The 27,395-nt window shown below is 35.4% G+C and overlaps 1 protein-coding gene and 1 pseudogene across 5 annotated transcripts in view; one reads left to right on the top strand and one right to left on the bottom strand.

Annotated features, from left to right (window-relative positions):
• AGO3 (argonaute RISC catalytic component 3) overlaps positions 1-27,395 on the bottom strand; it is a 119,684-nt gene that overhangs the window by 51,048 nt on the left and 41,241 nt on the right. For 4 of the 5 annotated variants that reach the window (XM_060019220.1, XM_060019229.1, XM_060019237.1 and 1 more), the window contains 2 exons: positions 25,861-26,069; positions 24,925-25,061 (listed from right to left, as the gene is read on the bottom strand). In XM_060019220.1, the coding sequence (XP_059875203.1) occupies positions 24,925-25,061; positions 25,861-26,069 (346 nt within the window). Of the gene's footprint in view, positions 1-15,686; positions 16,603-24,924; positions 25,062-25,860; positions 26,070-27,395 lie in introns of those variants that run through there. The other variant, XM_060019255.1, reaches the window with a different exon arrangement.
• LOC132416687 (U2 spliceosomal RNA) lies at positions 7,464-7,542 on the top strand (annotated as a pseudogene).

Raw genomic sequence — 27,395 nt, 5'->3', positions numbered from 1 at the left:
ATATATCCTATTCTTTTAATATGCACTTAGAGATAAAAATGCATATACAACTTTCTTTTTTAACATGAGATCAGATAATAAATGTTCTATAACTTCTTTTATTATTATTTTAAAAACTAACAATGTGTCTTAGAGATCTTTTTATTCTGCAGTTTGGGTGCATGGTAATTAAGTGAATATATATTCCCTTCCCCTCTTATTGAAAAGGAACACAAATGATAAAACATTAGACACACTATTCTGGCCTTTGATTTCTTTTTTCTCATTATATATCTTAGAGATAGATCTATATGTACTAATATGGAACTATATCACTCTTTTTCACAGCTGCAGGATATCTCATTGCATGGACCTACTTCATGTCCCTCATGATGGAGAGTTATGTTGGTTTTGTACTTCCATGCAAATAAACTTTAGAAATACCTCCACAATTTCAAACTAACTAAAAAAAGAGAGACTGGTAAGACTGTATTAGCATTCTGGGTATCTTATTCAAATCCACAGTACTTTAAAAAAATGTATACATTACATTCTTCTATTAAAAAATGTGAGAATGTTGTCGTACATTAAAACAAGGCTGGCAGGATACATACCAGATAAGCACATATTGCTTCTGTGTTAATTAAAAAAAAAAGTGAATAAAGGAAAATAAATACATGGTAATTAACATGCTTATTTTGTCTTTCCTTTAATCCTACAGGTAAATTTTCTTCACTGGATTATTATAATACTAGCATTCACAACTAATGTGTCTTATCTCACAGAGTTGAAACTACTAAACAAACATTATTTATCCTGTTTAACATTCTATTAATTTTCCTTAGTGTTTATCCCACTGTTCTTCTAATCATTACTGTTCACCATCTTCCCCACAGCAATGTGGGCATCTGAGGTAAAAATTAAAGTTAGTGAAGGAAAGCTCTTACAAAAGATGGGATGAAATCAGTGAGTACAGTTGAATTAGGCATGAATTTCAATCAGCAAAGATCTGCCTCTCTATCCCTTGGTTAAATCCTTAACATTTTATAAACCTACATATTTATGCATTTTTTCCTTCTTTCCCTTTCACAAATCAGCTGAGTTTAACTGAAAAAGTAATATTTACATTTAATATTTTTAAAACCTATTAACAAAATATACTAAAGGAAATAAACATACACTAAAGGAAATAAACATACAATCATTTCTACAGATAATTACCCTCAAAAAAGCATTAGATAAAATTCAGCACCATAACTAAAAGTCTCACAGTACCAGGACTAGAAAGGAGCTTCCTTAATTTGATAAAAGTTATCCACCAAAAATCTATGGTAAATTCAACTTCATTTAATAGACAGTGCTAGCTGGCACAGGAATGCAAGCTAAGAGAAGTAAAAGGTAAAAAGATTGGAAAGGGAGAAACAAAATTATTATTCTTCACAATATGACTGTCTAGAGAGAAAAGCCAATAATCTATAGATAAATTATAGAATTAGACAGTTCAGTAAGGTTGCTAGATTTAAGATCAACATATAAAAATAAAATTACATTCTTATACACTAGCACCCAACTTAAAATGTAATTTTAAAAAGATACCACTTAATATCACAACAAAAAAACCACAAGACACTTGAGATAAAATCTGAACAAAAGATGCATAAGACCTATAGAAGTAATAGGTATCTTTACTACTACAGAAAATCTAAATAAGTGGAGTATATACCTTATTAGTATAAATTATTTGTAAGTTAATCTGCAAATTCAAGGCAATTTCAATCAAAATACCAATAGGATATAACCCCCTTGACCTCTGGAACTTAAGAAGCTGATACTAAAATTAACATTGAAAGAGAAATGAAACAAGAATAGCCAAGATAGTTTTTAAGAATAAGGTCTGCTCTAACATTCATCGAGATCTGTTATAATCCAATTCAAGTCAAGAGACTGTGGGGACAGACACACAGACCAGTAGAACAGACTTGGAAGCCCACCTTATACAATATACAAAAACAAATTCCTATTCAGAGAACTGAACATGAAAAGAAAAATAAACATTTAGAGGAAAATATAGAACATCTTTATGATCTTGGAGGCAAGAAAGAATTTCTTAAGATATAAAAACTATCATAAAAAAATACCATAAACAAAGCCAGAAAAAATAAAAGACAGGCTATAGATATGTGTAATACATATAACAAATGATTACTATCCAGAATATATAATAAGTTCCTATAAATCAAGATAAAACAATAAAAGTGGCAAAGGATACGACTAGGCATTTCATAGAAGAGAAAATCTAAATGTCAAAAAACAAATTTTCACTAATTATCTTATTTGTAATTAAGGAAATATATACAAAAACTATATCAAGCTATCATTTTACACCAATCAAGACTGGCCAAAAATGTTAAGACCGATAACACAAGCTGACAACAAGCCAAAGGAAGACTGAAGAATTAAAGCTCTCATACAGACTGTAGGAATATAAACTGATATAGTCAGTTAGGAACAAATGGTAATTTATAGTAAGTTTGAAGATGAGCATAATTTTCAACTCAACAGTTTCACTCTAGGACTTCCCTGGTAGTGCAGTGGTTAAGAATCCGCCTGCCAGGGCTTCCCTAGTGGCGCAGTAGTTGAGTCTGCCTGCCAGCGCAGGGGACACAGGTTCGAGTCCTGGTCCGGGAAGATGCCACATGCCGTGGAGCAACGAAGCCCATGGGCCATAACTACTGAGTCTGCGCTCTAGAGCCCGCGAGCCACAACTACTGAAGCCCATGTGCCTAGAGCCCGTGCTCTGCAACGAGAAGCCACTGCAATGAGAAGCCCGCACACCGCAACGAAGAGCAGCCCCTGCTCACTGCAACTAGAGAAAGCCCGCGCACATCAATGAAGACCCAACGCAGCCAAAATTAAATATAAGTAAAATAAATAAATAAATTAAATAAATTAAAAAAAAAAAAAAAAGAATCCGCCTGCCAATGCAGGAGACACAGGTTTGAGCCCTGGTCTGGGAAGATTCCACATACCAGGGAGCAACTAAGCCTGTGTGCTACAACTACTGAGCCTGCGCTCTAGAGCCCGCGTGCCACAACTACTGAAGCCTGCGCGCCTAGAGCCCGTGCTCCGCAACAAAAGAAGCCGCCGCAATAAGAATCCCGTGCACCGCAACAAAGAGCAGCCCCCCTCGCCGCAACTAGAGAAAAGCCCGGGTGCAGCAAAGAAGACCCAATGCAGCCATAAATGAATGAATGAATGAATGAATGAATGAATGAATAACTTAATAAAAACCCAAAAAACAATTTCACTCTATTGGAGTATATACTCTGCAAAAATTCCATATCTGTGAAAGGCAACATGAATGAGAATGCTTATTGTAGCACTGTTTATAATGGTAAAAAGAATGGAAACAACTTAAACACCAGCCAAATGGATAAATTTGTACTACATGCATATAATTACAATTAATGGGCAGGTGTTACAATTCAGATAAATACAATTGAGAAGTAGAAAACTTGAGAGGAGTTTGGTAGAAAATGCGATCTTACCAACTACTTAGATTGCCATTATCTAGATATGTATAATACACAACTAAGGCAAAAAAATTTACCAAAATAGACTAGATGTCTAGAATACCAGTGGGATAGCCTTTCAATTCATGAACATAATATCTCTGAATTTATTAACGTAATTCCAGTTTCATTAAGGTTTTGTGATACTTTATAAGTCATTTATTAATAATTGATAAAAATTTTATTGCTGTTGGAAATGTATCCTTTAATCTTTCATCACTTACTAACTTATTATTTTTTAAATTTTATTTATTTATTTGTTTTCGGCTGTGTTGGGTCTTCGTTTCTGTGCGTGGGCTTTCTCCAGTTGCGGTGAGCGGGGGCCACTCTTCATCGCGGTGCACGGGCCTCTCACTGTCGTGGCCTCTCTTGTTGCGGAGCACAAGCTCCAGATGCACAGGCTCAGTAGTTGTGGCTCACGGACCTAGTTGCTCTGTGGCATGTGGGGTCCTCCCAGACCAGGGCTTGAACCCGTGTTCCCTGCATTGGCAGGCAGATTCTCAACCACTGCGCCACCAGGGAAGCCCACTTATTTTTTTAATTAGGTTTATTTTCTTCTTCTCATGGGTAACAGTGTTAGAATAATGAGAAAAGGATAGGCTTGGAAATGAAATAGATTTTAATTCTAGATCCAGACTTGAAATTCAGAGAAATCATAATTCGTTCATTGCAAAATTAGAAAAACATCTAGTACTTATAGCATTAGGGTGAAGATTCAATATAAGGTACCTACTTGTGCCCAGAACATGGCAGGAGCTCATCAGAGCTCTTTTTCTCATCTTTGAAGAACTCTCTACTCATGTCTTTTGCTCTCTCATTTACTGAGGTTTTAATTCTAGGCAAAATCATTTTGTCAATGTAAACTAACTCCTTGAAGAGGCTGATGGGAGAATGTTCCATGAAAAAGTGATTAGGATTCTTGAATTTGCATTTTACTGTGTCAAAACTGAAAATTTTTGTTAGGACGCAGCTAAAATAACAGATGTGAAAAAAGAAAATAATAAATATTTGCCATATTTAAGATAACTAGGACTACAAGTAGCAAAATGAGCCCAGGTCCAAATGATGAGTATAAAATAAAGCAGTAAATAATGTTGGATCCTGGTAAAAACATAACTACAATTATACTTTAATCTCCTGAGAGGTTATGTGCCTTAATTTTATATGTATACTTTCATTGCTCTGAAGATATAAGAACAGAAACTTATTATACAATGCCTTTTTATGGTAATAGTGAGCAATTAAGAGGTCACATTAAACATCTTGGTGTGTCTATTATTACCTAGCAAAATAATATTAACATAGTACTCAGGAGATATTGATAGATGAAAGGATTGCTTTTCTTTTTCTTTTTCTATTTTTAATATAAAATATCACATATTTACTAGAGTGTCACTAAACAAATTATAAAGTGAATATCCACATAACCAACATTCATGTCAAGAACTAAATATTGCCAGCATCCTAGAAACCTCTTCCCTATCCCTTTCCCAACCTTAACTTCCCCTCTCTCTGCTAGAGGTAACCAAAATCCTGGCTTTTATGGTAATCACTTCTTTTTCTTTATAGAATTACAACATAAGTACAGATCACTAAGGACCACAATTTAGTTTTCCTAGTTCTTGAATGTTATGTAACTGGAAACATAAAGCATGTAATCTTTCTGAGTCTTTTGCTAAACACTGTTTCTAACTAATCTATATTAATTAAATGTAACTGGTTTCTTCATTTTCATTGCTCTAACACTCTGTTGAAGAAATACACAATTTATCCACTCTGATGTTGATGGACAGGGAATTCCCTTGCAATCCAGTGGTTAGGACTGGGAACTTTCACTGCCAGGGGCCCAGGTTCAATCCCTAGTCAGGCAACTAAGGATCCCAGGCGTAAGCTGCCCCACAGCAAAAACCAAAACCAAACAAAAAACCAAAAAAACCTGATTATTAATGTTGGTGGACAGTTTATGCTGGCACTTTCCTTTGGTTATTAGAATAAGGTTATGAATATTCTTTTAGCCTTTTTTTTTTTTTGGCTGCACCACGCAGCATGCGGGATCCTGGTTCCCTAACCAGAGATCTAACCTGTGCCCCCTGCAGTGGAAGAGTGGATTCTTAACTGCTAGACCACCAGGGAAGTGCCTAGGTGGCCTTCTTGATATACGTAAACACGTATATTTCTCTAGTAGAAAAGGCAATATCTGAGTAGAACTGCTGAGTCATTAGGGATGTGTATCTCTGACTCTCCTAGATAATGTCAAACTCTTCCAAAGTGGTTTTAACAAATAACTCTCCCACAAGCAGCATTTAAGAGTCACTGTCGTGACAAATTTTCACCATTAGTATCGTTAGACTTGAATTTTAGCCCTTCTGGTGGATGTGTAATGATATCTCAGTTCAAGAAAAAAACAATTTGAGGTATAACTTACATACAATAAAATGCATTTCAATTGTAAAGGTCAATGATTTTGACAAACGTATATACATCTATGGTATTACCACCCCAATTAAGACAGAACCTGTCATCACCCCAGAAAGTACTTTCCTGCCCCTATGCAATCAGCTTCTGTCACATCTGCCACAGGCAAGCACTGATCTGATTCATTTCATAATAGAATAAATGGTTCCAGAATTTCATATAAATGGAATTATACTGTATACACCACTTTGTCTAGCTTTTTTGTACATCTTACTTGAGATTTATCCATACCATTGTATAAATTAGTAGTTAGTTCTTTTTAGCTGCTGGGTAGTATTTCATTGTATAAATAAATCACAACTTGTTTCTCAATTCACTTGTTGCTGGGCATTTGGGTTGTTTCCAGTTCCTAATTATTATGAACATGTAAACATATATGCACAAATCTTTGTATGGACCTATTTTTTCATTTCTCCTGGGGAAAGACCTAAGAATAGAACTGGTAGGACACATGGCAAGAAAATGTTTAAATTTAAAAAAATCTGCCAAGGGCTTCCCTGGTGGCACAGTCGTTAAGAATCCACCTGCCAATGCAGGGGACACAGGTTCGATCCCTGGTCTGGGAAGATTCCACATGCTGCGGAACAACTAAGCCTGTGTGCCACAACTACTGAGCCTGTACTCTAGAGCCCGCGAGCCGCAGCTACTGAGCCCACGTGCCACAACTACTGAAGCCCACGCGCCTAGAGCCCGTGTTCCGCAACAAGAGGAGCCACCGCAACGAGCCCCTGCTCGCTGCAAATGGACAAAGCCCACGCACAGTAACGAAGACCCAATGCAGCCAAAGATAAATAAATATTAAAAAAAAAAAGAATCTGCCAAAATATTTTTCAAAGTGGTTGTACAATTTTATACTCCTACCATTTCTGATTGCTCCACACCCTTACCAACACTTAGTATTGCCAGTCTTTTTGATTTAGCGAATCTAGCAGGTATGAAGTGATATCTCACTGTGGTTCTTACCTGCATCTTCCAGATGACCAATGATGTTTAGCATCTTCTCAAGTGCTTACTGGCCATTCCCATAATCTTTTGTGAAGTGTCTGATTTTGACCACTTTTTAAAATTGTCTGAGTTGTGCAAGTTTCTCATATATTCTGGACACAAATCTTTTGTTTAGGATATGTTATGCAAATATTTTCTCCCAGCAGTAGCTTGTCTTTTCATCTTCTTAACAGTGTTCTTAAGAGAATGTGTTCATTTAGATGAGGTTTCCAACATATTAAGAAATCTTTGTCTATTCCAAGGACATGAATATTTTTCCTCTTTTCTTACAAATTTCTCAGTTTTAATGGTTTTTTTTTTTGTACAAATACTCAGCTGTTCTAGCATCGTTTATTGAGAAGACTATTCTTTCCCCATTGAATGTTGGCCCCTTTGTCAAATATCAATCAACCATGTAAGTGGGTCTATTTCTAGCTATTTCTAGCTATTCTAATCACTTCTTAGCCTTTTGGCTAAGATCAAGTGTAGTATCTATAGCTATCATGTAAACTGATTTGTATGTCCATCTTTAACCCCAATATCACAGCTCTGATTACTGTAGCTTTATAGCATGTCTTCAAATCAGGGATTATGAATCCTCCAACTCTGTTCCTCTTCAAAATGGTTTTAGCTATTCTAGGTTCTCTGCATTTCCACATAAATCTTAGAATCAGCTTGTCAATTTATATTATAAAAAAAAAACAAAAAGAAAGCCTGGTGAGATTCTGAGATTGTGTTGAGTCTACAGATCAATTTGGGGATAATGGACATCCTAAGAATTTGAGGCTTCTGGGCCAAGAACATTGTATCTCTGTTTATTTATATCTTCCTATCTTTGTCAGGAATGCTTTGTAGCTTTCAGTGTAGAGGGCTTGTACATCTCTTTTAAAATCTATTCCTAAATATTATTATTATTATTTTTTTGCGGTACACGGGCCTCTCACTGTTGTGGCCCCTCCCATTGCGGAGCACAGGCTCTGGACGCGCAGGCTCAGCGGCCATGGCTCACGGGCCTAGCCGCTCCGCGGCACGTGGGATCCTCCCGGACCGGGGCACGAACCCATGTCCCCTGCATCGGCAGGTGGACTCCCAACCACTGCGCCACCAGGGAAGCCCTACATTTTTTGATATTATGAATGGTACATGTGTTTTTCACTTTTCTAATTGTTGAATGCTGGGTATTATTTATTATACTGCTAGTATTTTCTTTTTGTATATGCAACTAGTGTCTTGTAATCTTGCTAAATTCATCTATTAATTCTAGTAGGATTTGGTTTTTTTTGGTAGATTTCTTAGGATTTTTTACGTAAACAATTATGTCTTCTGCAAACTGAGATAGTTGTATTACTTCCTCTACAATATTATGCCTTTATTTTTCTTGGACCACCAGCACAATGTTAGAAGTAGTGAGAGCAAGTATTCTTGCCTTCTTCTTAATCTTATGGCAAAATCATTCACACTTTTTATCATTTAGTATGATGATGCCTGTATGTTTTTCTAGATGCTTTGATCAGGTTGAATAAGTTTCCTTTTACTGCTAGTCTGTTACAAATTTTTATCACGAAAATGTTAAAATGTGTCAAATGATTTCTTCTGTCTGTTGAGAGGATTACATTGTTTTTGTCAGGTGTCAGATTCCAGGGTATACTAGCCTCATAAAATTGAGTTGTAAAGCCTTTCTTCTTCTTCTGTTTTCTGAAAGAATTTGTGAAAGATTGGTATTATTTTTCCTTGAATGTTAGATAAAATTCAGCAGCGAAATGATTTGGGACTGGAGTTTTCTTTGTTAGAAAGAATTATGGATTTAATTTCCTTAATAGATACAAGGCTATTCCAATTTTCTTTGAGCCAATTTTTGTAAAGTTGTGTTTCATTTATCAGATTAATTGGTATAAATTTGTTCCTAACATTCCCTTATTAATCTTTCAGTTCTGAAGGATCTTTAGTGATAACCCCTTCTTTCATTCCTGACACTAGTAATCAGTTTTATTTTTTTATTTTTCTTGATTAGCCTTGTTAGGAGTTTAAAATTTTTATTAGCTTTTTAAAAGGAATTAACTTTTGGTTTCATTCACTTTCTATATTGTTTGTTTTTCTATTAATTTTTGCTCTGATCTTTATTATTTCTTACCTTCTACTTACTTTGGGTTTAATTTGTTCTTATTCTAGCTTAAGATAGAAAGTGTGTGTGCTAGCCTGCCTCCAAAGACGGTCCCTAATAATAAGTCTTGCCTCATGGGATTTCCACGTTTGTGTCTCTCCTACACTGAATATAACTGGTTTATATAACTAATAAGACATTACAAAACTGGCAGAATATAGTTTTCAATGCTAGGCCTTAATGTCATTACAGCTTTTGCCTTGCTCTATCATGGATTACTTGCTCCAGAGGAAGCCAGCCACAATATCATGACAACACTTAACCAGCCCTGTTGAGAGGTCCAGATGGCAAGAAACTAGGCCTCTAGCACAAACTTGTTACTGAGTTTTACAGATGTAAAACAAGACTTAACCATCCATTTAAACATTCATCAAGTACCTACCATATCAGGGACTCTTTTGTGGGTTGGAATTTAAAGATGACTCAGACAAAGCCTCTGCCTTTTAAGAACAGATCCTGGGTTAGGATGGCAGAGGAACCACAAGCAGCTCATTTCATTCTTTCCTCAAACTCCACTATAGCCATGGTAAGGAATTAAAAGAAAGAAAGAAAGAAAGAAAGAAGACATAAACCTAGAAGGAAGGGAGAACAGAAAACAGAAAATGCACCAACATTTTAGAAGATGAAAAGCGAGTAGACAAGTTGTAACTGACATAGCAGATAGAATCCTCAGAAGGCGTGAGAAATGGCAGTGCTAGGTACCTCTGAAACCGGTGATAAAAGGATGGGGGTAGTGCAGAAAAATGAAGAGGAAAGCTGTTTGAGAAGCAGGTAGAATCCTAGATCCCTTGTTCAGCTCCATTCACATTGCGGAACAACTGCCTCGTCTTTATCCTGGCATAAACTGTAGGTGTATTCTCTGGAAAAAGTAAAAGACTTTTGGAGGGAGGATGTCAGGCACAATTAAGGGCACAGGACTGTACCCAAAACAAGGAATTAAGTAACTATAAATATTAAATGCTGAATGCAGACATTCCCCAAGCCAGAATCCCCAACTTGGCTTCCAGATCGCAGGTAATGAAGACTATTACCCTTCAAGCAGGAGGTTTGGAGGGCTCATCTTTGGGTAATTTGACCAGGTAAGACATAAGGATAAACTAACATTATAGGTTCCCCAACATCAGCCCAATCAAATCACCCTATGATAAAGCTCAAAGTAAACAGGCTCCACTGATGAATTCAAAGCATCTAGTCAGTGTTTTAGAGTCCCAATGCATCATGAATAAATAATCAAGGATACTATATGCTTGAAGGAAGCTTCCAAAATGGAGGATAATGATCAAAACAAACAAACAAACAAAAAAAGAATTTGGAAGAAGCATAAGCATGTGTAAGAAAAATAATGCCCCAAAATAAATGATCTACAGTGAGCTTAGAGAAGATACTACCATATATGAAACAAGAATAGTATGCTACTATAAAATAACATTCAGGAAATAAAAAAGAACGAATAGAAATTTTAAAAAGCGAAGGGGGTTAGAAAATGAAGGTAAGTAAATTTTCCAGAAAGTAATACAAGGGAAACAAAACCTCACTAAAGCTATTTAAAAAGTGGAGCACCACTTTCAAATTTATGAAGGAAAATTATTTCCAACATAGAAACCTAGCTGAACTTTCATTTAGGTTTGTTGATACATTTTCCAATGTGTAAGGCATCAAAAAATTTTGCCTCCTGTGTACGCTTTTCTCATGAAACTTCTAAAAAAGGGGGGAGGGGTAGGAAGGGATACAGATAGTGAAGTTTGATCCCAAGAGGACAGCTGTGCACCAAATATGAACATACTCTATCAGACTGAAGCAGTATGGGTCAAGAAACAGATTTGATTAGACTGTCACTGAAATTCCTGATGCCATTATACTCTTTTTCTAATGTGAGGATAGACTAGACAAGCCTGATACAGGTATCTTTACTTGGCTGAGCTTGACCAGTGCTGATAAAGTTCCTGCCCTGTTGCCTGACCCTTTCACCCTAAAGAAATATTCTGCTTTGATCTACTTCTGAGGACTAATTTGAATACTGTAAAAATCAAATTATTTCTTAACCTTAGGGATCTTATACCTGAACTGAAGACAAACATATGAAGCAAGCAACACTAATATTGTGATTAATAAATTACTTATTAGAAATCTGTTTTCCTTGCAAAGGAAGCATATTCAGTGAGAACTTTTGACTCTTAAGCAGCATAAATTATAATTACCAAATTCTACAACCATTTATATATTATGACTACTTTCTTCTAGTAGCAAAATAGTGAATGTTTTATAAAAAGCTACTTTTTACTGAAAAGCACAAAGAAGTAAATAAAGTATATAAAAATAAAAAACATTTCTCAACTCAGATGTCCTGGGTCTGAGATTTGTCTGCCAGGAATCTTGCCTCTTAAAGGATGCAGTAAAGAGCTGTGAATATTAAGGGCATAATCTCTGGAATCAGAAAAACTGACCTCTATCATTTAAATATAATAACTATTGTGCCTCAAATATAGTTATATCTAAATATACCTTTAATAGGTTATATTACATATATCAATACATTAATAAAAATATAAAATACAAACTATGTGACATTTCGAGAGAGAAAGTCACTTTAGAGAAAGTTTAGATTTTGTCTCTAAACTTCAGTTGGGGGTATCACTTAACTCATACAACTGTGATGACGTTCATAGGAGATACAGTTGTCTTTTGGTTCCTTGGGGAGATTGGTTCCAGGACTCCCTTTGGATATCAAAAGTCGGTGGATGCTCAAGTCCCTTATAAAAAAATGACATAATACAGTTGGCCCTCAGTATACATGGTACCCAGGTAACAAGGGCTGACTGTAATTAATGTAAAATGTTTAGCATTCTCCCTGTGGTAAACAAAAATATCTTCAGGGACATACAACTAATAAGTACCAGATTCACTCTTTTTTGGCTGTGTTGCACGGCTTGTGAGATCTTAGTTCCCTGACCAGGGACTGAACCTGCACCCTCGGCAGTCGAAGTGCGGAATCCTAATCACTGGACCACCAGGGAATTCCCGAGATTCACTCTGATGCTCTTAAAATGCATAATTACAAAAATTAAATGCAAGTTGCAAATGAGTTAGGCCTAAAGGCAGGCCAACCTAAAAAAATATTCTGCATTTCATTGACTCTAAAATGCCAATTATGGTAAGGTACATCAGTATTGTGTGTATCCTAAAAGAGAAATTTGCCAATTCAACTGTGACAAACGATCTACTGCAAGACATCTCCTGATTTCAGAGATAATGAAATGTGAAAAAAAGTTTTTTGTGTGTCTAAGATTGGTAAAATTCATTAAAGTTACATAGTTGAGAGTTAGGATATTAAACACCATGAAAACAATCATTTTGAAGACAAGATTAAGTCACACAATTAGAATTAAATTGCTTGCTTTCTTAAAGTACTATTCCATGCTTATCTCCACCACAAATTTCACCTAGCTCCCACCTGTCACTTCCTCAGAGAAAAGTTCCTTGAACACGGAGACTAGAATGGATCCCTTTGTTACGCAGTCCCACTGCACTTAGTACTTCCTCGTAGTACTCATTATATTGCTCAGTACTAATCTTCTCTGGTTGATTTCAAGTTCAATAAAGACTATTTTGTTCAGTGCAATATACCAAGTGGAAGGGTTGCAAAATCAAAACCACACAAACAAGAAAGGAAATATAAGCAAGTAAGGTGGTCAGTGTAATATTTTCCCTCATTATTTTTCACAGCAGCATTATATATTATTGACAATTTAAAAATAAACTCATTTAAGTGCCTTCTTAGCGCAGTAGGCAGCACATCAGTCTCATAAGAATAAACCCGTTTAAAATTTTAGGCTTTGGGACTTCCCTGGTGGCACAGTGGTTAAGAATCCACCTGCCAATGCAGGGGACACGGGTTTGAGCCCTGGTCGAGGAAGATCCCACATGCCGCAGAGCAACTAAGCCCGTGAGCCACAACTACTGAGCCTGAGCTCTAGAGTCCACGAGCTGCAACTACTGAAGCTCACACGCCACAACTACTGAAGCTCACACACCACAACTACTGAAGCCCATGCATCTAGAGCCTGTGCTCCCAACAAGAGAAGCCACCACAAGGAGAAGTCCGTGCACTGCAACGAAGAGTAGCCCCCGCTCGCCCCAACTAGAGAAAGCTCGTGCACAGCAACGAAGACCCAATGCAGCCAAAAATAAATAAATAAAAGAAAATAAAATTTTAGGTTTTATTTCATTTCATTAAGATAACACAGATCTTTTTGTTTCTTTGCTTCACAGTGGCACCTGAAATTATCTACACACTTTGTTCACACAAATAAACATACTGTCACATGTTTCCTGAAACATGTAGCCTTATAGGTCTATCTCTTCTCCCTATCCCAACCAACCTATTTCATTCCTCTTTCTTCTTTCCTTCCTTCTTCCTAAAGGGAACCACTATACTGAAACTGGTGTGTATTTGTCCCATCTATGTTTTTATGGTTTGTTTTTTTGTTAACATCTTTATTGGAGTAAAATTGCTTTACAATGGTGTGTTAGTTTCTGCTTTATAACAAAATGAACCAGCTATACGTATACATATACACCCATATCTCCTCCCTCTTGCGTCTCCCTCCCACCCTCCCTATACCACCCCTCTAGGCGGTCACAAAGCACCGCCATCTATGTTTCAATACTTTTACTGCATTTGTATGTATCCAGTATATACTTAAAAAAAAAAATTCACATAAGTAGTAACATAACCTTTTGCTATTTGATCATCCCCCCAACATTGTTTTCAATAATAATCCATGTTGATATATGTAGACCTGGTTCATTCATTTAACTGTTACATAGTATACCACAATAGAACAATTTATGTACTCATTCCAATGTTTACTTATTCTGTTATTGACAGGAATCAGGCTGTTTCCAATTTTCTGCTATTACAAATAATGTCTCAGTTTTTGCAAGATACCTCTATGGTGTATATTAAGGGTTTTAAGACATGTTCAATATCATCTTTACTGGATATTGAAAACGGCCTCCAAAGTAGTTGTATCAAATCATACGCCTATAAGCAGTGCATGATAGTTCCTTATACTTTATCCTCATCAACATTTGATATAAGACTTAAATTTTTATAAATCTGATAGGTGTGAAATGGTACTGATTTCACTTGCATTTTCCTGATTACTAATGAATTTGAGAATCTGATTTTCTATTGGCCATTTGTGTTTCCTCTTTTGTGAATTACCTTTTTTTTTTTTAACTGATTGCCTTATATCCCATAAAGCTCTTGGTTATATATGCTTTAATATTCTTCTAGCATTTTAACTTTGTTTATGGTGTATTTATAACAAATAAGTTTTAAATTTTGACAGAGCCAAGCTTACCAGTATTTTCTATTATGATTTATACATTTTACATTTTGTTCAGTGTTAGAGATATTCTCTTACTTTTTCTCTGAATGAATCTTATCTTATTTTTTATTTTGGCCACACCACATGGCATATGGGATCTTAGTTCCCCGACCCGGGATGGAACCTGCACACCCTGCACTGGAAGCGTGCAGTCTTAACCACTGGACCGCCAACGAAGTCCCTGACAGAATTTTAAAGTTTTGCTTTACAAATTTTAGATTACAATCCACCTAGAAATAAATTTGGGATATGATGTGAGATGGGTCTAATTATTTTTTTCATATAGTTAACAACAGCATAAACACCATTTATTAAACATTTTACTCCTTCCTCAGTGATTTGAAATGCCAACTTAATATCAACAAAGTTTCCACACACACACACACACACACACACACACACACACAGAGCTTATTTCTAGGCTTTATATTCTGCTTCATTAATCTGTCTGTCCCTGCAGTTTAAAAAGTGTGCTAAAATTGTTACAGTTTCAACATAAGGAGGGCAATTCCTCCCCCTTTACTCTTCTTTAAAATTATATTGATTTTTCATCGTCACTTATTTTTTCCATATAAATCTTAATATTGACTTATCAAGTTTCACTATATACCCAATTGAGATTTTACTTAAAATTGCATTTACAGATTAATTTTGGGAGAATTGACATCTTATCAAACAGAGTCTTCTCAATAAGCCTAATATATTTCTTTCATTCAGATCTTCACTTATATCTTTCAATAAAGTTTTATATTTTAGAGACCTCTCAGAAATCTTTTATTCCTGTGTATCCCCTTTTCAACCCAAACTCTCAATGTCATCACGTTTTCTAAAGCTCAGTTAAGACATCATTTACTTCTACAAATATTTTTCTAACTTTCCAGGCTCAATTAGATACTCCTCCTCCATGTTCTTGGTTTTATTTATTCATTCCTTGCTTAATATGACCGAGAGTTGTGCCAGGCATGGAGGTAGACTGGTGAATAAGATGGACAGTCCCTAGCTTCATGGAGCTTTCATTCTAACAGGAGACAAAGAATAATAAACACTTATAATTCAAGGTGACACATGGTATTACAGGGGAAGTATACTGTACTATGGGAATACATAAGAGAAATACCTAACTCAGACTTGGGGGAATGGCTGGATGGGGGGCAAGAAGGGTGTCAAATACTGCTTCTCAAGGAAGTAACATGTAGACTGAAACCTGTAAGAAGAACAGAAGTTAGCAAACACAATAGTGACTAAATATCATAGTACTGACATCCTTGTCTTACTCTTGATTTTACTGGAAAAGCTCCGCTGCTTAACTGTAAAATCTACTCTCTGAATATGTTTCCTCCCTTGGCTTCCTTGACACCATTTCTTGGCTCTCATACTGCCTGTGATAATCATTAATTGCTCACTGGTTCCTCTTCCTTAAATGCTAGTATTCTCCATGGCTCTATCCTTTTCATTCCTGTTTTCAATCTAAATACTATTTCTAAAGTTTTTCCATTTTCAGAGTTTCAAATATGGATTTATATACTAAGGAGTCCCAAAACTTTTACTTTTAGCTCACACCACTACAGATTTTCACATCTGCATTTCCAACTACATACTAGATGACTCTGTCCATATGTTCCATAGAATCCTCAAGCTTTAGACATATTTACATTTGACATATTTATACATGGTATATACTGCCAGCTAACCAGCAACAGCAGACCTACCTCCCATATTCAGTATTATCATTCATACCTGGTATGAATGAGTCACTATTCTGAATGTATGTTGGTGAGTATGCCCTTCTTGAAAGCTAGTTTATAAAAGCCAGCACAGTTAGCTAGCACAGTCACTGAAGGTTTGGGAATATGAAGGTTGTTTCAAAGACCGAATAATCATAGAATTCTGTAGGCCAGGTATGGGGTTTTGTTTTTTTATTTTTAATATGTCAATTCGGCTAGGCTACTACTTGTCAGTTATTCAATCAAACACTAATCTAGGTATTGCTGTGAAGATATTTTATAGATGTAATTAAAGGGATATTATCCTGGATAATCTGAGTTGGCCTCATTTAGTCAGTTGAAAGGCCTTAAAAACGGGGCTGAGGTATCCCCAAGAGAGCGAAGAAATTCCACCTATGGACAGCAGCTACAGCCCATACCCATGTGTTCTAGCCTGCCCTTCCTGATAGCCTACCCTAAGGATTTCAGACTTGACTAGCTAGCCCCTACAACTGTGTAAGCCCAATCGCTCTCTCTCTCTATGTGTCTCCTACTGGTTCTGCTTCTCTGGTTGAACCTAATACACTAAGATTGTAGCTTTACTTCCAAAAACCATTTCCTTCAAAAACCTAGTAAACCTTCTGGTCTCTTCATTTCCAATCAGTTCCATGTACCAGTAACTATACCCAAAGTTTTTTTCTGGACATGGTTTTTAAACCTATTTTTTCAACTTAATCTTTGTAATATGTTCCTTCCTCTCCATCCCACATTAGACCATCACCATCTCTTACCTGAACTAGTGATTGAAAAAGCCTCCTAACTGGCTTCTCAGATTAGTTTTTTTCTCCTCTATCTATTCTCCACACTGCTGCCAGAGGTCTCTTTCTGGAAAACAAATATGATCATGTCACTATCCTTCTTGAAAACTTTTGAAGTCTTCCTACCTACAGGATAGAGGTAAATTTGTTTTCTATTTCATTATTTTCTGTTTTTAACTCTTATTTCCTTCTATTTTTCTTTGCATTTAATTATGTTATTTTTCTAACTTATTAAGATGAATGTATAGGTAATTGATGCTTTTCTTCTTTTCTAATAGGCATTTAAGGTTTTAAATTCTCTCTAAGCATTGCTTTAGCTAATCATACCAATTCTGATATGTACTATTTTCAATACTCTTCAGTTCAAAATATTTAAAATTTGTGATTTCTTCAACCAATGGGTTATTTAGAAATTATTTTTTAGTAATATCCAAAGCTGAACTTTAAGTTCCAGTAGGAAAATAGCAGCAATTTATTTCCAAAATTTCCCACTTTCCTCCTAGAACTCGATACAGAGCAACAAAGATAATGTAAAAAAGAGAGAAAAGAAAAGGAAAAAACATCCTACATCTTCAATGAACCTAGGAGACAATAAAAACCTGAAAATGCCAGATTGTAAGTAAATATGGCCCAAAGTACTTGGGACTAGTAGAACCTATGCAAGGGAGAAAGACATGAAAGATGAAAGAAAGCCTAGTGGGGCAAGAGTAAATTTTCACTCCAGAGAGAGAGGGTCCTACCCTAAGTGGGAAGTGCAATGTTTAGTTCTGAGATTGAATGGGGGAAATCTCAGAAGGAAGTAGAGAAAGGAGGTGTAGAAAGTGTCATGAGAGTGAGTAGAGGGTGAACTAGAAGTGACAGAGCTCAGATAGGATTACCCTTCTAAAACCAAGGCTTGCATTTTTCCTCTGTAATGTCAAACTTGGAGAAAAGTTAAAAGAAGAGTACAGTGAACCACCACGTACTCTTCACAAATTCTCTAATTGCTAATGTTTGAGCAGGCACTTTCAAAGGCAGGAGTTGGGCTTCCCTGGTGGCACAGTGGTTGAGAGTCCGCCTGCCGATGCAGGGGACACGGGTTCGTGCCCCGGTCCGGGAAGATCCCACATGCCGCGGAGTGGCTGGGCCGGTGAGCCATGGCCGCTGAGCCTGCGTGTCTGGAGCCTGTGCTCCACAATGGGAGAGGCCACAACAGTGAGAGGCCTACATACCGCCAAAAAAAAAAAAAAAAAAAAAAAAAAAAAAGGCAGGAGCTGAATTCCCCTGGTAGCAGAAACTCCTTAAACATATATTACTCAGAGGCAAAAGAGATGTGATTTATTTTGAAGAAAGAACCCATCAGAACAACAGAGGACAGAGGCCTTGAGCAGAGAAACCTGGAAAACCACCTTGCTCCTAATGTCCTGTCCCACCTCCCTCTCCCACTCCAGTCTCTTCTAATAGGTGGTTTGGGAAAACTCATCTCATTCAAATACGAATAACAAAAGTGATAAGTATCCATACAAAAATACCATTTAAAAAATGTAAAAAAGCAGCACAACATCCCTGACAAAGAAAACTCAACAGAAAATACCACCACGAAGTAGATAAAAAATTATAACACTACTTTTTAACATGAATTCAAAACTTCTTAATGCAGCTATGAAGAAAGATCTCAGAGCAGAAATTTAAGAACTAAGGGGAAAGACAAACAGTTAAGAGAAGATGAAATAAGCACTGAGAACTCATGAAAGAAATGGAAGAAAAAGACTTTTTCAAATTCAAAAAATGAAGACTGAGCAAATGGTAAAAATTATATCACAAAAGGCACAGTAAGGAGCAAGTAGGATGGAATTTTTTTTAAAAGAAAATAAAATGACAGATTAAAAAAAAAGATAAAAGAGTTGAACCTACATTTTCAAAGGGAATCCCATGTTTTAAATAAAACTGACCCAAAATGCTCAACACTGAGGAAAAAATCTAGTAAAATAATTGTAAAAAATATTTTCAGCAACCAGACAAAAAAAGCAGGTCCCTTCTAGGGAAAAGAAAATCTGCTGACATCATATTTCTCTATTGAACATTCACTGTGAGAAGACAGTGGGAAAATACCTTTAAGAAACTCAAGAAAGTGTCATTCAGATATACCATAATGGAAAAGAATATTAAAAAAAAAAGCATGTCTCTACGTGTAGAACTGAGTCACTTTGCTGTGCAGCAGAGACTGCCACAACATGGAAATCAGCTATACTTCAATAAGAAAAAATTGAATGAAAAAAAAGTGTGGTTCAATCATTTTATGTCTAGCCAAGCAGTCCTTCAGGAAAAAGGCTATAGACAAATGGTTTTCAATATGCAAAAACTCAGCTCTTACTCATATGAGCCCTTCCTGAAGTAACAACTTGAGGACAAACTGCAACCAAGAGATGACAGGAAAAATTTTAGCAAAAGGACTTGCAGTTAGCACCAACACATATAACTGTAGATTTAAGCTGAAAACGAATGAATATACAGGTGACAGAATGGAATGTAACTGTTAACATGCTCAAAAAACACTGGAACAGTAATATATACAAATAAATGAATAACAGAAAAATCATAAAAAGTAGCATAAACTCACTGATTTCACTTTACAGTAATAGACAGGAATCAAAGTTGAAAGTCAAGTAGTATAAATTTAAGCAAAATCATAACAACAATAAAATAATGCTATATTGGCTAAAACTAGTTAAAAAAGGAGAGGGAGGAAAGAAGGGAAGGAAAAGAATAAAGCTAATATAAATGTTACTGATTAAGGAAAGCAAAAGATACTGTTTTAAAGAGAGGGAAAGATTATTATTATATGAAGGTAACCACTGATGAGGAAAAAAAAAAATCTTTCCTAATAACAGAACTAGCATTTAAAAAGCACAGAAAACATACCACATGGATTATAATCCTTTTGTTAGACAATGTAGACTTTTGGCCCAAAAGTACAAAAAAAGTCACTTTATCATTGTAAAGGGTATAAATCAATGAAGAATACAGATAGGTGTACATATGCTCCCAATACTATAGCAGCAACATCATGAAAGTGGAAATATAAGAAGAAATAGAAACACAATAGGAAATTTAAATTTATTTCTCCCATCTGAGACAAGTAAACAAAAATAAATAAGGAAATAGATGATCTAAACAACATAATCAAAATTGAAGTGCTGATGAATATTCATTTAACTCTATCCTAAAAATTGATTATATCTTATTTTCAAATAGCTATTGAACTTTCATTCACAAAATCTGACCATATATTAGGTTACTAAAAAAAAAAAAACCCTCAACAAATTCTAAAAATAGAAATACAAACCACATTTTCTGATTAACAGCAAAATGAAACTAGAAATTTATAACACAATCAGAAAATAAAAAGATCTTCAATCTGAAAATTTAAAAAGTCTCTCAAACAACATTTGGATAATATGGGAAATACAAATGAAATCTGTGGTGTTTTGAGAAAATGATATAATAAAAAACTAGGTATTAGAAGCTTTGGAACATAGCTAAAACAGTGATAAGAAGAAAAATAACTGTTCTTTTTGGTTTTTGTTTGTTTTTATTTTTGGCCATGCCACACGGCCTGCAGGATCTTAGTTTCCCGACCAGGGGTCGAACCCACACCCTCAGCAGTGAAAGTGCGGAGTCCCAACCATTGGACCACCAAAGAATTCCCGAAATAATTTTTTTAAATACTTTTTTTAATAAGAAGAAATGAAATTAAATGTTACTAATATAGTTCAAAAAGGAAGGAAAAACAACTAAATTAACTGAAGAAAAGTGGAATAAAAAATTTATAAAGCTAAAAAGAGAAATTAAGGAGTCAGAAAACAGAAAGCCAGAGAACTAAGAAAAAAATTCAAAAGCTCTTTGGTGGGGGGAGGTGGGGAGAACCCGTTGATTAAACTACTACCTCTCCTAATTAAGAGTAAAAAGAACAAAGCACAAATATAAAAAAGAAACTATGGGGATAAACCACAGAAGTAGACAAAACTGAAAAAAAAAAAAAAAAGGAAATACTTAGTAAAGATACATTAGATATAGATAAAATATATATTTCTAAACAGACTGATTTTTCACAAAATAAATGAAAGATTTAAAAGAGCTACCCACCAAACAAAACAAAACACACCAGGCCACAAGATTTTACAGGGGAATTCTACCAAATCTTAAAAGAGCTGATAATTTCAATACTATTTAAAAACTGTTGTACATTTTAGAAAATGGGGAACTTCTAAATTCTTTATGAAATAAAATATTAATACCAAAACTTGAAAAAGACTGCATAAAAAAAGAGAAGATTGCAGATCAGATCAATCTTACTTTTTGCAATTTGATTAAAAAGGTAAAGCATTAAAAAACAGATTCCAGCATCACATTAAAATAATCCAAAACCACATGTTTAGTTCAGTGTTTGTTAAAAAAGAAGAGAAATATCATATCATCAGCTCCATAGCCACTAAAAGACATCTGACAAAATTCAACATCCATTCTTGATTAAAAGTACTCAATAAAATAGGAACCAACAGATGCTCCTAAACATATACATACATATATGTATTTAATGCAGAAACACTGGAAGCATTCCTTCTAAAGTAAGGAATAAAAAGAGGATGCCCACTATTCTCTAATGGTTAATACTGTCCTATCTAATTAGTCAATATAATCTGATAAAAAATATTAGAGGTATAAAAATCCAAAGGAAGACGTAAACCTATCACTATCATAGATGAAATGATTATAACCTAGAAACTGCAAGGAAATCACTTGAAAAGTTAATGGAATTCAATAAGGCAGAGAGAAAAAAGTTACTATACAGAAATTAAATGCCTTCATGTACATAAACAATAACCAGTTAGAATCTATAAACCCATTTAATAGGGAAAAAAGAGAGAGAGGACATATCCAGGAATGATAATAAGAAATGTGCAAATTTTATGTGAGGAAAACTTTAAAACACTCCTGAAGTAAACAAAGGCAATCCTGAACAAATGGAAAGGCATAGTGTTTTCTTGGATAGAAAGACTCACTATCTTAAGACTCAGTAACTTAACTTAAAAATATAATGAGGTCACAGTAAAAGTAACAGTCCATCCTCCCATAACCACTAGTTCTGACAAGGTATTTCTAAAGCTTATATAGTGAGATAAGTAAGAATGGCCTAGAAATCCTGAAGAGAAAAATGAGACTAGCCCTAGAAGATATTAAAATTATAAAAGAAAGGACTGACTGAAACACACAGCCCCACCAAAAGACAACTTTCTACATGACAAAAAGCAAAAACAAGACCACACCAAAGATCAAAAGACAAATAACAACCTAGGGATAATATTTGCAATTCATATCACAAAGGGCTAATCTCCTTGATTTCAGAAAGCTCTCTCAGTAAATAAGACCAAAAATCCAACAGAAAAAAAGGAGCAAAGGACATAAAGAATTAATAAAAAAGAAATAAGGTGGCCCTTACATATGTGAAAAGATGGTCAAATGCAAAATAATAGTACATAAGGAAACTATTTCTTGTAAATCTGATTGACAAAAATCTAGAGTTTGACACCTCTAGTGGCAAAGGTATAGGGAAACAGGTAGTCTCATTTACTGACGCAAAATAGTTACAATCTCAGTGGAGGGCAATCTGGCAGTAACAATCAAAATTACAAATATATCTGCTTTTGACCCATCAATCTCACCTCCTGGAATCTATCTTAAAAATAAAAATATATGAATGGGGCTTCCCTGGTGGCGCAGTGGTTGAGAGTCTGCCTGTCATTGCAGGGGACACGGGTTCGTGCCCCGGTCCGGGAAGATCCCACATGCTGTGGAGCGGCTGGGCCCGTGAGCCACAACCACTGAGCCTGCGCGTCTGGAGCTTGTGCTCCGCAACGTGAGAGGCCCGCGGCAGTGAGAGGCCCGCGCACCGCGATGAAGAGTGGTCCCCGCTCGCCGCAACTAGAGAAAGCCCACGCACAGAAAAGAAGACCCAGCACAGCCAAAAATAAATAAATAAATGAATTAAAAAATATATATATATGAATGATGTTCTGAAATGGAAAATAATTAAAAACAGCCCTAGTCTTCCCTGGTGGCACAGTGGTTGCGAGTCCGCCTGCTGATGCAGGGGACACGGGTTCATGCCCCGTTCCGGGAAGATCCCACATGCCGCGGAGTGGCTGGGCCCGTTAGCCGTGGCCACTAAGCCTGCGCGTCCGGAGCCTGTGCTCCGCAACAGGAGAGGCCACAACAGTGAGAGGCCCGCGTACTGCAAAAAAAAAAACAACAGCCCTAGTATACACCTAAAGATGACTTTAAAAATACATCATCTCGACGTATCCCCACAATGGTAGATGCAGCTGAAAATAATGACAAAACTATGTACTGATCTGGAAAGACCCAGGGATCCTTGGAGGAATGGCTGATTCCAGGTATAGAGGAGGAAATACAGGATGAATCTGGAAAATTCTGCTGTGCCAGAAAGCAAGAAAGCTATCAAAGACTATGAATTATCAACAGGACAATGTGATTTTCCACATAAGAATGCCACCTAATGTAAAAGGAATAACAATTAGAAAAAATACCAGTTTTTCTAGTGAAAAAATGACTAGTGAAATAAATGACTCAGGTAACAATGATCAACGAATGGAATATCAGTGACTGAAAGACTGACTGGGAAATTTACAATGGAGAGATCAGGCCTACTGGTCTCTGAACATACTGATCAATCTTAGTACCACTAAAGTTGGGACCACTATATACTATATGCCTCCTAATATGATACAATACAGAGCATTTATGAATCAGAATTGAATCAAGCTTACAGGGCCAATTTTCATTTTCAGGAAATTTAGGGGATAGAGGAAGAAGACAATGACACCACAAGAAAACAAAAGACAAATCCAGATTTTTGGATATTCAACAGGAAAAGTGAAAGTTTCTACAACAAGTCAATGACATAAAAAAGGAAAAAACAAAACGAAACTAGAGGGAAGGAAATGGGACTACTACATTTTTAAAAGGCATAATAGCCAAATGCGATGTGTGGATCTTGTTTAAATCCTGATTAGAACCAATCAACTATCCCTGAGACTATCAGGGAAATCTGATTATGGACAGAGATTAGAAACTACAAATAAATGATTAAATTTTTTACATATGATAGTGGCATTGTGACTGTGTAAGAAAACATCCATATTTTTAGAGGTGCACACTGTAGTAGGGAAAAAATAACATGCTGTATGGGATTTGATTTAAAATTACTACAGTAGAGGAAGAAATGTACATAGTTTAAGCAAAGGCAGAAAAATCCTGACAATCTGGATATTGGCTACATAGGCAGCAGTTTATCATACTATTCTCTCTACTTTTATATATGCTCGAAAATATTCTTAAAAAAAAAAAACACCTAAAAATGAGAATGCAATTAGCACCACATTAAACATCAGTAGTAGGCACAATCTAAGGGTCACCAAGACCAACAGACTTCTCTTCCTTTAAAATATGTATTTCATAATGAAATACTGACTTATATAATTGTTAAGGACAAAAATGAATTATAATTGCTCAGATGATCATGTCAAGGCTTTTACATTTGCTTCCATTTGCTTACTTCATGTTTAGTAGCATTCCAGGACAAGTTCTATATAAAGGATTTCTAAATGAAATACAATAAAAAATAAAGGTTTTTCCAGTTTGTCTTAATATATGTCCAAATATTAATTCAAGACACCAGTACATATAATTACATATAAAATGTACTTATATACAGACACACACACACAGGCCATATAGAAATCAACTACCCAGCACAGAACATGGTTTTAATTCCCTTACCATCAATATTAAGCATCATTTTCCACATGGCAGGCCGAACAGACTGATGGAATCCAAACCAAACTTCCCTGCCCCCTCCCAGAGGGTGGTCATATCCTTCTGGAGCTGAGAAAAAGGAACGCCCCACAGGCGTATATCTACAAAAATTAAAATGGCATGTTCAATCTTTTCCTTCCCATTGAGTATTTAAATCTGCAGAACAGGTGAGTCTAGAGGATATAATCTTAACTTATAGTAATGCCTCTCATTATGAATATATGAAACTAAACATTTTCCAAATTTGTGAAATCAAAAAGCAACCACTCAAAATGAAAAAACACCATCCCTCACTGAAATTCTCTATATTTAAAACTAATATTTGAATAAGATTTTTATTTAAAATAGTTTTAAAAAATAGTTCTAACCTTAGGAAATGCTAAAGAATAAATAATTATTGATCAAAAAGCTACTTCTATAAATGTTGTTTGTAGGACATAATATTTTTCTTTAAAAAGACACACTGATCCTATACATATACAAATAGATATATATATACACATGTGAGATGCTACTGTGATTAAAAAAGTAACAATTTCAACACACTTTGATACTATTATACAAACAATGAAATTACCTTTAAAACACGGTGACTTAACTAAAATACTAAAACTGATAATGTATCAGTTAGTTAAGATTTATAGCTCCTAAGAAAAAGGGTTAGACATTTTTTTCTGAAAAAAATAGCTACGCTAATGATGTGCATTTACTTTCACAAGTCAGAGAATTTTATGTAACTTACTTCTCTCAATGAATTTGTATGCATGCTATTCTTCAACTACGATAATCAAAATATACAACATCTGAAGGTTAACCAAAGGAAGACTGCACAACCTACTTTTGGGAAGAAAGCTTTCACACTTAAAACCTAAAGAGGAAAAAAAAGCCAGAAGCACCCACTTCATGGAGGGCAGATGTCGTAGCACCACATCAACGGCATGGACAGGATTAGTGCTGATTGGCTTGTCTAATTCCAGTGGCTCTGGCAAGGTCCGTCCTGTCAGTACTTCATGTAGTAGGTGCCAACTCACCCGAGAGACAAATTTGATTGACACCTTGAAAGGTCGATCTTTTCCACCTTCCCCAGGTAAAGTAACATCTAAATCTACCTGTTGATGGGAGAAGAGTCAACTGGTAAAAGTTTTAAAAGATAAATACAATAATTTTTAACTGATACAAATATTTAAGAGAAAACAAGGCAAATATAAAAAAAAAAACAATCTCAATGTGAAATCGATAGACTAAAATGTAAATAAGTTATTTATGCCAGCATTCTTTGTCATTGCAAAATATGGAAATTACCTAAATGACCATTTAGGCAGATATAAAAAAAAAAGGTAACGGAACTGCTATGGAATAATTTCCAAGCTACACTGTTATGTGAAAAAAAGCAAGTACAAGAGATTACAAATAGTATGCCATATTTTATGTGAGAAAGGGGGAAATGGAAAAATATTCATATATCTGCTTATTTTTGTAAAAAGAAACACAGAAAGCATGAATCAGAAACAACAAAAAAAAGGGGTTACTTTCAAAGGATATGAAAGAACAGATTGGAAGAAATAAAGGAAGGATTAACAATTCTGAGTATATTTTTCAGCTTAGTTTTGACTTTTGGAAGCATGTTAAATTAAGTTCTATAACATTAAAAAAATAAAAATAAGATCAACAAGGATGGAGAGAAAAAACTAAAACTGAATAAATACAAAATCAAATGAAACCAAATGCATTTCAAACAAATAACATAGCCAGATTGAAAGAATATTAAAAAAAAAAAAAAAGAAAGAAAGAAAAGAAAACACTAATTCAGGTAACTCCTGAACATAATATATTTTGACTATACTCTTGGTTAGGGGTGTGGAGGAGGGGTGGGTGGGAAAGAACTGCATACAAAATAAAACCTTAAACTCTTACTACTATGTTTGTTTTCTGTAGTGATATAGTGTAGTAATTCAGAAACTATTTTATATGTACTGTAGGACTGAACAAATAAGTAAAAGTGGTAATATTTTGGAGAGTCAGGGGTTTAAAGGAGAAGCAAGACACAAATATGCAATGTAGGGAGTAAAGGAAGAATCCTTTTGGGATAGACTAGAACTGGAAGAATCAGTTTGAATTCATGATTTCCAATAAACATACTGTACAATATTGCATACAATAAGTGGTACTTGCAGGATACATATGTTAGGTTTATTATATGAATGTAATATTTATTATCTGTTTTGTTTATCTATTTACTTATTTATGTATTTATATTTTCTATCTCTGTCCATTGAAAGGGCTTATAAGCACATATACCCCAGCAGCAATGAGCACATCCAGTACCCAGATTTTGGTTTCTAAATTGTATTCCCTAACTAAAAGAAACCAGTGTACCTTTGAGATATGGCTGGTTGCAGGACTACAGCAGGGAAAACACAAGATGAACCTGGAAC

The sequence above is a fragment of the Delphinus delphis genome, chromosome 1 (assembly GCF_949987515.2).
Source record: "Delphinus delphis chromosome 1, mDelDel1.2, whole genome shotgun sequence".
NCBI classification, from domain to species: Eukaryota; Metazoa; Chordata; class Mammalia; order Artiodactyla; family Delphinidae; genus Delphinus; species Delphinus delphis.
The sequence above is the reverse complement of the archived record's forward strand: the minus strand, read 5'-3'. Positions and strand labels throughout refer to the sequence as shown.